This window comes from Vicia villosa, unplaced genomic scaffold, assembly GCF_029867415.1.
Source record: "Vicia villosa cultivar HV-30 ecotype Madison, WI unplaced genomic scaffold, Vvil1.0 ctg.000345F_1_1, whole genome shotgun sequence".
NCBI lineage: Eukaryota > Viridiplantae > Streptophyta > Magnoliopsida > Fabales > Fabaceae > Vicia > Vicia villosa.
The window spans coordinates 931,551-949,826 of NW_026705154.1; the positions used below are offsets into that span (position 1 = coordinate 931,551).

At 29.8% G+C, this 18,276-nt stretch overlaps 1 protein-coding gene across 1 annotated transcript; it reads right to left on the reverse strand.

Moving 5' to 3' along the window:
• Window positions 1-241: 241 nt before the first annotated feature.
• Window positions 242-3,484, reverse strand: LOC131627012 (type IV inositol polyphosphate 5-phosphatase 7-like). Its single transcript, XM_058897849.1, has 7 exons — window positions 3,161-3,484; window positions 2,967-3,057; window positions 2,762-2,872; window positions 1,979-2,455; window positions 1,522-1,788; window positions 1,084-1,267; window positions 242-587 (listed from the first exon to the last, which is right to left on the reverse strand). Exons 1-7 carry the CDS (start codon window positions 3,261-3,263, stop codon window positions 516-518), a joined length of 1,305 nt encoding a protein of 434 aa, XP_058753832.1. The 5' UTR covers window positions 3,264-3,484; the 3' UTR covers window positions 242-515.
• Between the last annotated feature and the right edge of the window lie 14,792 nt (window positions 3,485-18,276).

Consider the following 18,276-nt stretch of genomic DNA (forward strand, 5'->3'; position numbering starts at 1 on the left):
TTTTTTTAGTTGGTAAAAGTTTCATTTTTTTTTAGTTGGTAAAAGTTTCATCTTATAATACCATGAAATAAAGTTCAAATTTTCTAACCGACTAAAAAGAAGTTCAAATTTTCTATAACTGTTATAAATGAACTCCTATATTAGTATCATTAATTAAGAATATACAATGATAAATTTATATTTTAGACATGTTTTGAATAGAAATTGAATACAAAATTAAGACTGCACTATATTGAATATATTCTTTCTTATACCTTGGATTAAGATTGCATAACAAACATTTGTATAAATTCACAATATTTATATATATTATTAGATTAATCTTGATTCTCAACATTAATTGTATTACCACATTTTGCAGTCTAACCTTAACCTTTCTACAATTCTGATCTCCAAAAAATAAAAATCTTTGGTTTTTTAGAAAAGCAATTATTTGTCACTTTCCTAATTACCATAACTTGACTGAAAGCATTTATCATCCTTAGTTCTAATCTAAAGATTAACTGCTTGTATTATCATCCTTGTACATTCTTCATTAACAATAACAATGAGGTTGAGTTTTCATCTTCTTTTCCTTTTCTCACCACCTACAACAACAAAAATTAATACAAATCATTGTCTTGGAATACTAATTTCAAAATTTTCACTATAATTTTTTTCATACTTTCTTCAAACATTTCTGAATATGACATAAGTTTTTTTTTATCGATTCTTGATCATTGTTTTAATTGAAACTACTAATAAGAAAGTCACTTGCAACAACCGTTCTTATTCAAATTATAAAATTGGTGGTTTCGAACAATTAACTTGAAGATGATAAGGATTCATTGAAGTTCACAAGTTACAGCAGCTAAAGCTCTATATTCAATTTTAGAAGAAGACCTTAAATTAAAGCTAATTAATTGTAACTAATTTTCTTCATTTAATAATAATTCTTGAATAAAAACATTTTAGCAGCTGGCATTCATGTCAATTGTCTCAAATTACATAAGGGTTAAATGTGAGGTTGAGTTTTATCTAAAATTGAATAGCAAATCTTTTTATTCATATCTAACACAACAAAAAAAAACACAAAACACTTACATGATTAGGAGGCAAAATTGTTGAAGGGTCGTGTTCCAATTCCACAAGTCCTCTACTAGATGATTTGATTTCAATTTGTGTTGAGAAAAGTGCTGAAACAGGACGATGATCAGAGAATTTGCTTTCACTTCTAATATAATGATGTTGCTCAACTCCTTTACCATACCATAGAATTCTATCACACCTGTTCCACCAACAATGTTACATGGTAATTAAATTTAAAAAAAAAATACATAATTCCATGTAAATATTATTTTAAACCTACTAATTAATTTTTTAAAAACTCGGAGTTTTAAATTTGAACTGTCTAATCTTAGTTCAACGATCGTCGATATAAAAGCGTACAAACAATATCAACTTGTGTGATTTTTGATAAATCGTTACTTTATGACCTATAATCAAGAAAGGAAAAAGAATAAGTAAGTGATTATACTTTACCATGCTGGTGTTCTTTGTTTTTCTCCTGATCTAGTTGGAAGACCACCACCACAATAGATATTGCTAGTTGAAGATGCATATTTATATGTTGGAGCAAATTCAATGTTACCTTCTTTCCAACCCTCAAAAACTCCACCTTCTTCTAACTCTTTTTGAAGTTGATCAAACTCTTGCAAACCCTTCCAATCTTGTTTTCTTATTAAATGTCTAGCAAGATGGTCTTTCAAGTATAGTCTATAGTTCAAATCCCCAAACCAAAATATGCGGCTTTTACATAATCAAAAACTTAGTTAGTAATTGACACCGACACTTTTTACAGAAAATATGTTCAGTGTACACGTGTCAGTGTCTAATACTGACACATATGATTACATTCAATTAATTTATTTTTAAAATTCATATCAATGTCAATGCGTCTGTGTCGGTGTCTGTGCTGTGCTGGTAGAAGCAAACTTACTCATGGCCCAAGATTGTTAGAGGATGTTGATGATGTTTTGATGTCCTAGGAAAAGATGTTCTCTTAAAAATCTCTTCAACTTGATGATTCCTTCTACCTTCATCACCTTTTTTTTCTCCAGAAGCTAAATGTGCAACAACAAAACAAAAACTTGTCCCTTCAATCAACATACTAACTGCCACACAACCTTTGTTTCCTAAATATCCCATAACACCACATGCAACTGAACAAACTCTCACATTTGAAACACAATATTTTTCTAACACTTGCTCTTTTATCCACACACTTATGAATACTCCAACCATCTTTTTACTTGCTACCATCTTGTACTTTCTTTTGTTGTTTTCTCCATGTTTTTGATGATAATTTTCATCATATGATAGTGTTCTTCCTATGAGATTGTTCCAATTTGTTGCTACTGATGAATCCTCTGCTCCTATTACTGTTAATGTCTTCAAAGGTACTATCTCTTGAAACCTGAAAAATTGAAAAAAAATTCTGTTAGCACATTAACCTTAATTTAAAAAAAAAATACATAAAAAAAAACGAAAAAAACATATGAAATTTGACTATAGAGTTCGCTAATTTGATTTGATTATGGAATCACCTTTAAATCGGTTTTAAATAATACTCTCTAATTTACAAGGTTATTCATAAATCGTACTGTTGGAGCGGTTTGTCTGCTTATCAATAAATTATGAGACACATATACAGAAACTAATACTAGATGTGACATTAACACGTTGGCATTAGTAATAATTAAAAAAAATTACCGATACATACCCAAGAACATATATATCTGCAGAATTCTTAAAATTCAACCACTCATCTAAATCAACCGCTAAGCTTCCTACAGGAGATCTTCCAGCAACATTCCAAGTACCTACAAAGATCCTGAAAAATACACATAAACACATATTAAAAATTCATAAGCTAATTATATTTTTTAGCCATATTAATTGCATGAAGTTTATATATATAAATATACCTTAGATTGTTTGTTGAAATACATGAATCAAATTCCAGTGACTGAAGGGAAATATTTCCCTCATATTCATCACTCTCATTTTCTTCTCCATCTACAATATAAAATACAAACATAAGAGCATTAACATAACATGAACTCATGCATATATGTTTCTAGTATTAAGAAAAAAAAATGAATAAATAAAAAATAATAACCTTCAATTTTGTATAAACTATGTGATGGTTTATTTTCCTTTTGCTTAGGGGAGAACCAACTGCATAGCCTCTTATATCTTGAATTTTGGTTCTTCAACTCCATGGCTTGTGAGAATTTAGAAGGTCACAAACACATAATTGATACCAATATATTTATTACAAGAAGGAAAAAGATAACATCTAATCTACAAAATTATTTAAATATAATTGAATTAAAAGATGAGAAATAATTTGATATGGTGTAAAAGTATCATAGTGTTAATCGCCTTATAGCAACAAGAAGAAGTGACAAAAGAAGGTATAGCTTAAGATGGAAATGGTTCTTTGAGCGTTGAACACAAGAGAGGGAAATAAGGGACATATATATTTTAAGCCAAAATAAATAAATTACTTAATTACATAAGTTAAATTGAAGAGATAATTTTAGTTCCTTTATTTTAACTAAAATATCATTTTAGACCATCAATTTTATATTTTTGGGAATTTTTCTCACAATTTAATTTGGGTTTATTTTTTTATTAATGGTGTGAAATTGTATGATATGACATTTGTTAAATTGAATTAGAAGCTTTTTTACAATTTTTTATTTCAGTTTCATTAATTGAATGTAAGTTTATAATTCTAAAATAATTATTTTTTATTCAAATTATCAACAATAAAATATCATTAATTATAACTTTATATTACTAATAGATATGAAACCTTATTAAAAATAAAATAAAATATAAATTAGATACTAGAATTTTGAAAATTTAATATTTCATTTTGAGACCGACTAATTCAGAGGTCTAATAATTTTACTGTTTATATGTGGAGGTCTTAAATGAACCAGTATTTTTATTCGATATGGACAAATCTTCACAAACAAGAAAATATTTTAGAGTTAAAAAATCTTAAACACTTTTAGATATGGAGTTTAAAAGAATCTCAAAAATTACTAAGATTGTTAAAAAAACTCTTAAAAAAAATCTTCATCACTAGTAATTCTATAACTATATCAATCTACTCTAAAAGATTGGCTCTATAATAATTACTAAGATTGTTAAAAAAAACTCTTAAATCGAATTAAATTGCTTAATAAAATTGAATCGAAGTTAAAATATTAAATCATTATATTTAATTAGTGACCACACAAAAAGTTTTACAACAGAAACAAATAATAAATTAATCAATTTAAATTAAAATTGAACCGAATCAAAATTAAAAATAAAAAATATTAAAACAAATTTAACAACTCAGTTTTTTAAAAAATTGTTCAATTTTTTGGAACTTGTTTACTAACCATTTGATACAGTTTAGAATTTTAAACCAAAATAACAAATCATTAATTTTAATTTGAATAAATTAAAAGAGGTTAAAAATAATATATTGATAATGTAAAATAATTTTATACTGTCATTCAATTGAAATTTATCAATCAATAATGACATACAATTTTTTTAAAAATAATAATGTTATTTGACATTTAATATATTTGTATTTGATTGAGTTTATCCACTACCTAATACTAATTGGTTGTGAATATATGTGATTTATTCTAATAAAAAAGAAGTAGTAGGTACAGGAAGGTTCACGGTCCTAGACTTAGAAAGGGTGCAATAAATGAACTCATCCAAAGAGAAGATGAAAGTAGATATAAGCCTCACAAGCCTCTATCACGTGTTTGATTATTATAGCCTGTTAGGTGGTGCTGGTCACGTATGTCTCATGTATGTATCATCTATTCTATTCTAATCTATCTATATATGGATGACATATATAGTTGTTTTATTTTATATATTGATATTATTGTTGTTTGTTAAGTCAAATCATTTGGTATATAGTTAGTTGTGTTTCTCTTTTTGGACCATTATTCATCGAAAAAAAATACGAGTTTATATTAATTAATGTGATTAAAATTCAGTTTCTTGCTTTTGCCATGAAGAATCATGTGTTCTCGATACCATGCTTCTTCACACAAACATGAAAGAAGCTTGTGTTCTCATCGCCTTTATTAAGCCATATTGATTTAGACATTTGAATTAACTTAGAGTAGTCTATATCTTTTAGGAGTGTCAAAAATTCCCACTAAATTTATTCTTAGTCAAGAGATCTTTCATAGATATTAGTGTATTAAGCGTGAGTATGAGTCTCGATTAAATGAATAAGTAGGTGATGAACATTTTATAAGTGAAATAATTTATAGACTGATAGACATAATGTGTAAAGGTTTTTGGTTAAGATGTTGAGTTCAACTAATTTTAAGTGATTGTTCAAAATTTTAAGTGATTGTTCAAAATTGAATGTGATGATCATTCGACCTCTTCATCTTATCTTATATATAAATGCAAGGTTGTCATGATGGCAACTCTAGCCACATGGCACCTTGGTAGTATCTCTAAACAAAATTTGGCCACATGTCACCTTCATAATAAATCTAAACAAAAATCTTAATTTTGACTTTTACGAATTTAATCCTATACTAAAAATAAATAAATATAATAATCATAATAATAATAATATAATATAATATTCAGCCACAAATATTAATAATAATTATATAAATATGTAATATATAATATTTATAAGTTTATATTTTATTAATTTGTTAAAAAAATTCAAACTATGGTTAAAAGTGATTAATAATATTTTACTTAAATTAAAAAAATAAAATGTAAGTAATCTGTAACAAAAAATTAAAAATCCTTATTATTTAGTTTATTTTAGATTTAAAAATAAAAATATATTTAACATAAGTTTATATTTTAATAATTTTAAAAAAATTGAAACTATTGTTATAAATAATTAATAATATTTTATTTAAATTAAAAAATAACATGTAAGTAATTTGTAACAATAAATTAAAAGTCCTTATTATTTAATTTATGAGATTAATTCCTATGCACTGTCAGTGTAAAATTCTTTACCGAGTCAGTGCATCACAACCATTCACAAATACTATTTTATAAATAATTAAAATAAAATTTAAATTTCAATAAGCATTTAACAGTCACGATTCACTGACGGTATAATAAATGTAATGACAACCAATCACTACATATTATTCCAAAAAAAAAATTAAATAATTGTCATTAATTTTATGTATAATATTGAGCATATAATTTTTTAAACGGTGGAGTATAGTCTAAATAAAACAAAAACGGTGGATTATAATAAATGCTACAATTATAAATTTTATTAAAACAAAATTTAACCATCATTAATTGATTCTCTCATATTAGAAATCTAGCGTGTGATCAGTTTTATAGTTACTCTTTTTTTAACTTTTCCACACTAACTCCAAATTAATTTTCTTTATTACTAAATAAATTTTGTTAAACCAATTTTTTATATCTAAACCTCACTTATTTCATTCATTTTTTTCAATCATTAATTAATTTTATAAAAATATCTAATTCTAATATTAGTAAATTTTTAATATTGTAACCAAAAATTAAAAATCTTACTTATTTCATTATTTTTTCATTCATTAATAAAATAATATTATAATTTTTGAATTAATTCTAATAAATGTAATGACAACCAATCACTACATATTATTAAAAGAAAAAAAATCAAATTATTGTTATTAATTTTAGGCATAATAATTTGAATTAATTATAATAAATGTAATGACAACCAATCACTACATATTATTAAAAGAAAAAAAAATCAAATTATTGTTATTAATTTTAGGCATAATAATTTGAATTAATTATAATAAATGTAATGACAACCAATCACTACATATTATTTCAAAAAAATTAAATAATTGTCAAATTTTTTAAACGGTGGAGTATAATCTAAATAAAACAAAAACGGTGGATTATAATAAATGCTACAATTATAAATTTTATTAAAACAAAATTTAACCATCATTAATTGATTCTCTCATATTAGAAATCTAGCGTGTGATCAGTTTTATAGTTACTCTTTTTTTAACTTTTCCACACTAACTCCAAATTAATTTTATTTATTACTAAATAAATTGTGTTAAAACGATGGAGTTTTATTTCAACAAAAAAAACGGTGGAGTATCCATTAATTTTTTGATTTTATTCTTTATCTATGATCATTCACTCATTTATTACATTTATATAAAATTTTAATTAATAAACTAATTAATTACTATTTTTATTAATTGGTGATAAATTTATAACATAAACCTTTGAATTACTTTTGTCCCTTTGCATTCCACCACACTTTTATAAACACCCTTAATCCCACATTCATTATTTATTCACTTCTATACCCATTTCACTTATTCACTATTTTTTAGAATTTTTCACTATGTCTATTATCGATAAGTGGTAACAACTTCAATCTGAAGTTCTTCTTTCATTGCTATGTTTTAAAGATTTGTGTATTTTATTGAGTTGTGCAAATTATTTCAAAAATAATATGTAGATTAGTTTATCTCATACTTAATTATTTTATTTTCATGTTAAATACATTGTATGTTTTTGCAGAATTTAAGGTAAATAGGATATTGCAAGAAGAAATAATGAAAATTATATTTTCTTTGAAATAGGTAAATACAAGAGATCGAAGGTAAAGCTGGATAGAGTGTAATTATGTATTGACACTTAAATAATAAGTCTACTCAATATTTGTTTCTACTGAAATTATTGTTTATGAGAATCAAATGAGTTGATGTTCTCCACCTCCTCAATGTTAAAAAACTGAACACATGAAAATTTAATCGTGTATATGATATGCTTATTTTTAACACTTTAAAAACTCTATTGTAAATAGTCTAATCTAATGTGCAAGAGATCGTATGTACGAAGTTTCACAATCTTTCATATCTAAAAAGATATAAAACTGATTAAGATATTAAGATATTGAAGTTACTTTCTTCATATTTTTCCTATTTATTTTATTTGACTACTTACATAGTCTATTATAAATTTTAGTTTTTTAAATTTGATTGTAGTAGTCATTTTATTGCAATTATATATGTCACTACTTTTTACCAAAAATAAATAAAATATATCATTATAGTTTCTTCAAATTTGAAGTATAATGTATTGAATATGACCTAAATTATTTTGTCCAATGAATAATATCATATTAACTACTTTAATAATATATTACAATGTTGCTCTAAAAAATCGAAAGAATTAGACCTACAAAAATATCCATCTCAGTTCACTAATAACTCGAATTTGTTTTCTCGGTATCTTATACAATATATTATAGGTAAAATCACATCAATAAAAAATTTAATTAATAAGTATTATATCCAACCTTTTTAATCCACAATTAAAATATTTATTTCAGGAAATTATGTATCTATATTGTTGACATTTTAAATTGTACAATTTTAAACTCAAAGAAATTCTAAATATTATATACAAAAGATAAAATAAATAAAAAAATATATTAGAACATGCTTTAAGATTCTTAAATTTATAAACATTGTAGTTTTAATAAATTATAATTTCAAAAAGTTTAAGATAAAAAATATTTTAAAGTCTTCCCGTGCAACGCGCGGGTCAACATCTAGTTTTCTTAAAGGCAAATAATAATTAATATATTAAGAAAGAGTGTACGACTTCCACATGACCCAACAATAGACAAGAGACCATTATTTTCCTAAGTATCCAACTCATTAACCTGTTCAACCCTCTCTTGACCAACATATCTAAATTATCAAAGACATTCTTACTCTACACTTTTAATATTGAGTGTCGGCTAACATTTGACAAGATCGAGTTCTTGGTGTTGTTCATGTTGAAATAAGTTAATGGTGTACTAGCTTAGCTACCTACAATGAGAATAAGAGTCAAGGGTTTCATGAGTTCAATTTCTCTTGATTTAAGAGATTTTAGTCCTTAATGAAGTCTTTTATTCGAAGAGATATTTCATCAATCCTATTGAATATCATTCTCTAGAGATGTATCACGTCTTATTTCATTAATCTTATCCGGAAATTTCAAATTCTCTAGAGAAGTATCATGCCTTGTTCATACATGAGGAGGTTGGATCCCCAAGGTCGATTCCATATTACACCTTTGGAACTTTAAATCTTTTTTTCATAGGGTCCTTTTATAAATAGGTGGTGAAGGATAGGAAATTGTTGGTGCATGTGACGGAAAAGATCACCTTCTCTAATAAGTCAACATATATTAAGGATGAGAAACTGTATGAAAGGGCAGTGACATTGAATTTTTTTTTAAGAATGGCCCAAAAACTATGAAGGGTTTTATGATTCGATCAATTAGAGTTTTATTCAGTATATGATGAAGAGATTTGATTGTGGGATAAGGTAGAGGTTTTGGATTGAAACATGATTTATTTTTTTGGGACCGAGTCCTTGTTAATAGATGTATCATCTAAGAGATTAATATCAAAAATGGATTGTTGCATGGAAATCCTTGGGCCGCTTTCCCTTCCTTTTGATTGTGGAGACATTGATTGCTTTGATCAAGCGTGTTGAATCAATTCACATGATTTCAGACATTAAGGTGAAAAACTTAGGGTTGGTAGTCTCCCACCTTTAGATTGTTGGTGATTTTGTTTTTGGAAAAGCTTTTGTCACAAATCTTTGAGATCTAAAAATTATTCTGTGATTCTTTGAGTTTGTTCTTTGTCATAGTTAATCCGACGCCTTTCTTTGTTAGAATGGACGAATGTTTCCTAATTTTCTAAGTTATAACAATTCCTTTCAAGTATAATAGTCTTTTTGTGGTGGCAGACCACATGAAGGAAAATATGCGGGAACCATTTATGAGTCACATTTCAAGCATGTTAGACTTATAGAGCAATAAAAAAAACCATATAATTGATTATAATTCTCAATATATTAGATAAGTTGCATATTCTCCTTCCAAAAGATTGAAAGTATAAAGTTTGATATGATATAATTAGTTATTAGTCTTAATTAGTTTTAATATGAGATAAAGTTTCTTGTTAGAATGTACAACTTATCAAATAGAATAGTCTTAATTAGTTTTGTGGTCCCTCAATTTAGTTTATGGTTTCTTGTTGGTCTCTAAGTTAATAAATGATAATTTTAGATCCTTCAAAAATAATTTTTGTTAGTCAACTTGGTGTTTATGTTAAATTTTTCTAAAAAGCATTACGTTAATGCTTAGATTACATCTCAGTTAACATAATAATTCATTATTTGTTGCAAATTGCTTTTTTACATCACACTAAACATCAGCAATTTTTTTTATATCTTTTCTTTTTCCTTCTTCTCCTCCATAAATATTCATTATCATGAGATCTTCATAATTTTAATTAAAATATCAATAATCACAACTTCATCATATTAACAAATAGAATAAGAAATTTTGGTTAAAATTTCAAACTAAATATCTTTTTTTTTTCAAATCCTTCAATAACAAATGAAATCCAAACTACACAAAAAGACATATAAATCTTCTAACAAATAGAATATAAGATTTGGGTCAAACACCATAGTGAAAACCTACAATCTAGAACTCTAAAAATAGAGTTTTTTTCCCCTTAAATACAATTCAATGAAATTTAAATAAATAAATAAATAAAACAACACCAACTTAAAGAAGTCGAGTTGAAATACTACGAAAATACAAAATAAAAGAAAACCTTAATCCCAATTTAAAAAGATTTAATTTAATACCCACACACCCAAAATGAGTCAAATTAAATAGAATAAATTGTTGTTTACTAAAAACAAATAGAATAAATTGAATTTAAATAATTTTAAGGTATCAAATTAATAATTGGTTTTGATAAAAAAAAAAAAAAGAATGTTTGATTTGACTGTTTATGAGAGAGAAAAAAAATAAAAATTCGAGTGAGACTTGTCAAGCGACCACACAGTCATGTTTTCAGAATCTTCGCTTTATCACAAGACTACCCTACATCTTAGATGCATCCAAGGGTCCTCTATATTCTGCGGATGAAAGAGAGTGAGGTAGTTATCCTTACTCCTATATATATATATATATATATATATAAGGAATGTCTCTATTTCAAGTAACAAATTTCAAACATAATTTGTATACTCTATACTCTTTTACATACTGACTTCAGCACCAGAGTGCTAACCTTATAGGTACATCCTTACTCTGCCGCATCAAAAGTTTTACTCTTCTACAGTTTCCGCGTTTCCCTTTATTTCTGATTCCGGAACGGAACAGTGTCACCGTCTGTGGGAAGGATTTTCCATTCCCGCATTTTTACAACTCTATACCTCTACATTCATTTTTTCGTGTGTTGAGCTCTCTCTAACACCTGAACAAAGATCCAGAAAATTCAGCACAAAACACGGTTGTGATCGGTCGATTCTAACTCTACACCTATTACAGTTTATCAATTTTCCAAATCTTCAATCATCTGTATCTATGACTTCTTTGATATGTGGGAATGCTTGGATCTGGAGCTACTTAATGTGCACGCGAAGTCGCCTTGACTGCTCTCGTCGTAGCATCGACGAATGTATCTCGACCAAACACCACTCCTCCTCCCAGCAAAGTCAATTTTGGCATGGTTATTCCTCAAAGGCCAAATTTAATCCTTCCTCATCCAAGAGCAAAGATTTTCCGAGCTCCACCGCATATAGTTCCAACTTCTCTTCTCATTGAGCGACCAGATATATCGCATGGTTTTGGCATCCTCGAGGCAAACCTAAGCGCTAATGGCATGAACAAGTTTCTCATTTGTATCTACAACATCGTTTAGAAATAGAACTAAAAGGCGATATAGGAAACATTCCTTTGCTTGGAAGAAAGCATCCACCACGCTTAACTGCGGGCAAATTTGACTCGGGAGGTCGTATCCAGGAGAGACTATTCCAACCGGATGGAACTGTCCGTATTAAAAGGAAGCACAGTTCAAAAATCGAAATAAAGATCATGGTTAACACCAGCCGGGCGGAGACTGAGGCAGTCACGCTTAATAAGTGGATCATGGTTAACACCAGCCGACTAGGATACAACCTAAGCATCCCTTATGCGTCCAGATATTTGAAATAAAGATCCCCAAGTCGATGCAAAAGCCTCCTAAATTATGAGAATACAATAGAAAGGGAGACGCGACGAGCACGTCTCACTCGTCAATGACCGAATCGATTACTACTCTGTTGATATTTCTTCCCAATACAATTTATTAGCAATAACGATGGTCGAACCAGCTAGATTATGGTTCAGTGGCCTCCCCGATGGTTGTATCTAATCATGGGCAGACTTTTGCAATCGCCTCACTGCTTACTTTACCTCCTGTAAGAGGCAACTAGTTACTATAGCAGCATTGAGTAGTATTATGCAAGGAGAAAAGGAGAGCCTACGGCCATACATCGATCAATTCACTCAGGTTGCGATGGAGGTGGATGGAGCTGATGAGGCCTTCCAATGTTGGATCTTCAAGAATGGACTCCTCCACGATCATCCTTCCCACACCAAGCTGGGAAAAAAGAAGGTGAAGACGAATCAAGAGATATTTAATCTGGCTCAGTCGTACATGACGTTGGAAGAAAGGGTGAATACTCGCTTCGATAACCCAACCTTGTTCGTCGAATTAAGTTTCAATCCTTCGTCAGGGAATGGATCTTACCGACATAAAGAGTACGCTGATTGGGGGATGTATGGTCAATATGACAAGTACACACCTTTGAAGACTTATTAGGATTTGATTTATGAAGAATGTGCCAATACTTAGATCTAGAAAGTCGAGATCTGACCTCTTTACCATGTCCAGGTGTCTATCTGAATAGATAAATCAAAGTACTATCACTTCCACAAAGAATACAGCCAAAACACGGATGATTGCACCAAACTTAAGGACTTGATTGAAGCATTGATCAAAAAGGTCGACTCTCCGGATATGTTAAGGGCAGAAAACGAGACCAAGAAGAATCTCCAAATACCAAGTCCTTCATGAAGGCTTTTGAAGCCGGTCTCATCGGCGAAACAAGAGAAACCGACAAAGGCACACACTCATATATCACTTCCATCACTGGTAGTCCGCCCCCAAGCAAACCTCCCCTCCAATGGGATAGTCAAAAGGAAAATTTCCAAAATGATGGGCGTCTATAGAAACGAAGGAAGTTTGTCATCCAAAGTCCCCGACAGACTTATGCTAGGGTTTTGAGACTCTGAGAAGGTTAGGGGTATTTATGCTAAATTGTTCCCCTGGTAATCACGACTAGCGTAGGACAATTTGACATATCACATAATTTGATTTACGGAGGAAGTTCGTGTGATATCCTCTACTTGTGTCTGTTCAAAAAAATAGGCCTAGATAGAGGGAGACTAATTTCATACCCTAACTCGATCTACGAGTGTTTGATGGAACAACCATTCATCCCTGGGGATATATGGAGTTAATGATATTCATATGAGTGAAAAGAGAGTTATGATCTATCAACAATCAGTTCATGGTCATCCCGTGCAAGAGCCTTTATAATTGCATCCTGGGTAGGCCCTTCACTGCAGCGTTGGACGTCGTAGACTCACCTGTGAACTTAAAGTTCAAGTACCACAACTTTCATGGAGAACCATCTGTTTTGCATGACGACCTTGAAGCGTCCAAAAATATATATCATGCGCTCCAGAGGGATCAAGGGGAAGGCACAATTAAGGAAATCAATGTGACATCCCTCATACGGAAACTTCGAAGCCAAGATCTCTGCAATCCCCAACGTGGCTAAAGAAGGAAGAGGAAAGCAGTGAAAAATAAGAGGCGATGAAACCCCTCTGTTATGTTTCTTTTTTTTTGCGCCCACGTGCATATATATGTTGGTGTGTATGTGTGTGTGTAGATTGTTGTATATGGGGAGAAATTATCAAGATATTTTCATTATTCACACACAATAAATGTTTAATGCAGGGAGAGCGAGAGAGATCAATATGTTGTACAACCATGCGTTAAGCATCACACTAGATTCAATTTGAAAATTCCAAATAAGCTCAAATCAAATTGATCAACAATAATATCTCCAAATTTGATAAACATCAAAAGGGGGGAGATTGGAATTGCAGGTCTTTTAGTTTTGATATTTTTTTCAACTTACGTGTATGTGCTATTGATTATTCGTGTATTTTTAATTTGTTCGTTATTTAATTATCTGTGGGTTTGTAATTCGTTCGCATTTGAATTGTATTATGTTTGCTTCGGCTATTAAGCATTGTACCTTAAGTCCCTTCATTATTCAATAAATTAGAATGGTGGTCCATGATATTGTGTGTCCTTTTTTAGACTAGCAAGTTAGTTTTTGTCTTTTCATCAAGTGTTGCTTGAATCATAAGTTATAACTCTTGAATCAAGGTGTTAAGTTGTTTGATTTGAATCATCCACATTGTGTGACTCAAATCATACAATTTAAGAAATTTGGAATTTAGCTCTATGTGATTTGATTCGAATCACAAGTTTAACTTGACTCGAATCATAACTTTCCATAAATTCTATAATTAGGCTCTAGCCAATTTGATTCAAATCACAAGTTTAATTGACTCGAATTACAACACATTATGACTCCAATTGACTCAAATCATGGGTTTGAATAATGATTCAAATCATAAATTCAAACATCCAAAATTCTACCTTAGATTTACATAGTTGTTTCTTTGATCCAAGATAATAATACAATCTCTCATTATGAAAAAAAATTATAAAGAAAGAAAGACTAAACCTTTAGAAAAAATAATGTCAATTTGTCTTTCCTTCTCTAGTATGTCTATTTTTAGCACCCTTGTATCTTTCTCTTGTTTGAAGAACAACTTCTTAAGTGTAATTCATGTCAAATTACATCTCTTTTTTTGTTACACTTAGTGTGTGATTTTTTTTTAGGAAAACCAAAGAAAGAGAGTTGATCAATCTTGTAATGATTTAATTTTGATCAAGCTCATCATAACCATCAAGAAATAAGACCAATTTTGTGGACCTTCATCTCTAAAGATTGAGTGTTTTAGAGAGACTAGTGGTACATTAGGGTATCTAATGTTTTTGTGAAGTTTGTTGTTTATAACAGGTGCATAAATCGTTTCTCGAATGTGGTTTGGACGTTGTGTTATCTATCAAGAGAAGAGTTTCACTATATTCCATGGAAGACTTTGGTGAAGTCTAGTAAAGAAGTTCCATAAGATGAAGTTGGGAGTTGTCCAATTGAACGCTTAACTAATGGAAATCGCTCTGACAAAAAATCAGTGGGATCAAGGTGGATTGCCACATATAAAGACTTGGAGCGGGTTATTGCGGATAGCAAGATTATTGGATCAAGATCATTGAGGATCTTGTGTTTGTTAGCAATTTGAGTATCTACATCAATAGAGAAATTTATCGTGTGATATTTCGTTATAATTAAAATGCTTGTATTAAACTTATTAAATAGTGGAAGATCATGACTATTTCTCGATGGTTTTAAAACCATTCATGAGTGGAGTAGGCAAAGCGAGGACGAAAGACGAACCGATAAATATCTCTGTATACCTTATTTTTGTTCTCTTATCTCCTTTATTTTTCTGCATTTTTTTACTATAGTTATTGCATTATTGCATTGTTTGTATGTTAGGTTATATCTTGTTTATAGAGATTTAATGTGTAAGCTTAGTTTTGCGATGCATCAAACTTATTGGATCGTCATAAATTCAATTATGTTTTGAATGAATTTATATGTAAAAAATTTAAATTGCTTTGTTTAAAGAGACCTTAATCATCTTGTAATTGATCTGCATTCGAAAAAATCATTACTTTAGTCATATCTTATAATACTCTAATTGGATTAATTCATTGAAATGATTTCAAACTCTCTTCATATTCTGTTTTGCTTATGTGTATTTTAAAATTTCTAATAAGTTGATTGGTTTTTTGTCACGTGAAATAAAAACAACGTTATAAAATATATTTTTGTAGGAGTCATAAAACAATAAATGAAGATGATCTATTAGTCTTTTATGATCATTTATCACTTTTGTTATAAAATATATTTTTTTGATCTATTAGTTTTAAATATTAGTCTTTTATGATCATTTATCATGATCATTATTATGTTAGTATATTAGTTTGACATATTTTTCATGTAGTTTTATAACTTTATAAAAGCTATATGATGGATGAGTTTTCATACACAGCTGTAATGCATTTTTAATGGAAACTAAAATGTGCACGTGAGTATGAATTAATTAAAAAGTTCACAAATTTTTCAAGCAGTTGAATGTTCTTCTCACTCCCTTAACACTTGGAGACAGATCATCAATCATCTCTCAAACATATCCAACATCAATCTTTGTAATTTAAACAATTAGACATAACAAAGAGGTTCAATTAGTCATGCTAATAAATCTAGCATTTTCGACAATTGCATGCTTCACCACACTTCGACTACAGCAAACACTACTTCGACTACAGCAAACACTACTTCGACACTAGCATGTGAGCGACCTTCGACTGCATGCTAACCTCTGTCAAACTTGTCGAACCACGAAGCTACCCTTCGACTCAATAGAGTTCGATCCAATATCTCACAAATTTCCACCTTGGAACAAACTCTAATATCAAAGAACAAACTAGCTTTCGTCATGCAGACTTTATCAACTACATACAGTGGAAAAATGATAAGTGTCAATATGTCATTATTTTGAGTATATTTGTGGCACTTATCGATTATATTCTTTTGGTTTTTGTCATAAAATCTCAACTCTTGTGTAAATATTTGTATACTTAAGTTTTGGTTTATTTTATGTACTGTTTGATAGTTTTTCTTTTGTTTTATAGGTATTGATGCATATCAGAGCCTCGAGCAATAAAGTGTCGAAGGCACGGCTTTGAATACGCGGTTTTGGAGCAATAAGGAGAAACATCTGCAGAAGTCCGCTAAGCCAAGTTGTAGTGCGCTTAGAGATTCAATAACAGATGAGAAGTGTTTTTCTTAGCTCTCTTGGCGCGGTAAGCTCGCTAAGCGAGATCTCTTTTACTGTACTAGATATTTAGGACTAAAGTGTAATCTCGCTTAGCCAGCTTAGCTCGTTAAGCGAGCCTGCACAGATTTTTCTTTATATTCTTTCATTTGTAACATTTCTAGGTTATGGTTTTGGGAAATTTTTGACCCAAACTCCATCAACTTCATTCTTTGGTAGATTTAGGTTAGAAAACAACTATGGAGCTTGCATTTGAATGATTAGAGGTGGATTGATCGTTGATCGGAGCTGCCAAACTAGGAGATTTACGGTTCATTTCTCTTCTTCTTTGTGTATTCTCTTGTAGTTGGGTTTGTATGTATATTTACTTTGAACTCATGTATATTTGTCACCCATGGCGTTATATAAAACTTGCTTTACAAATCTTTGTCGAGTGTTATCTTAAATGTTTGCTATGTGCTGGAGTTTTGGGTTGCTATAGACATATACTACTCGAATCCTTATCTAGGATGATTGTTTGTTAGTTTCTGACCTCTAGAGATGGATTTAGAGCTAACAATCTTTATAGGTGTCTAAGCTTAATGCTTCCGTGTTAGTTGTGTCGGTTGAGAGATCTTCAATATAGTTGATATGGATGTCTGATGTGTTGTTGAGGTTGGCTGAAAGATCGTCGCTGAGATGATATAGTAGCTCTCTCTACTTTGGGTTAGAAATGACTTAGGGTGTGAGCGATGCTGGATGAAATTGACGAGTATTATAGGTTGAGTGTAACTGGTCGATGATTTTAAGTTTGTGAGAAGTAGATTATACGCATGCTAGATAAGTCTTTTCGTTCCGAAGAATGAATTATTTTTGTGTTAATATTTACTTTTCTGTTTCCACACTTTAATTCATTCAAACTCGAGTTCAAAAACATCGAAACCGTTGAATGAAATTCTAACAACCATCTATGTGGACACGATAATTCCCGGAGTAATACTTCCAAAACATTTGTTGTTTGCCGCTATGCCGCTTCAACAAAAAACTTGCAACTCGGCAATGTCTTGGTAATCACATCAGCAACATTATGATCTATCGAAACCTTCAGCACTCGGACTTCTCCATGCTCGATTACTCCTCTGACGAAATGCAACCTCACATCGATGTGTTTGGTTCACTCGTGATATGTTGATTTCTTCGACAGGTATATAGCACTTTGAGTAACACTTTTAACAGTGATACCTCGACCTTGAAGTTTTAGCTCTTTAGCAAAACCTTCAAACCACAATGCTTCTTTTACAGCTTTAGTGA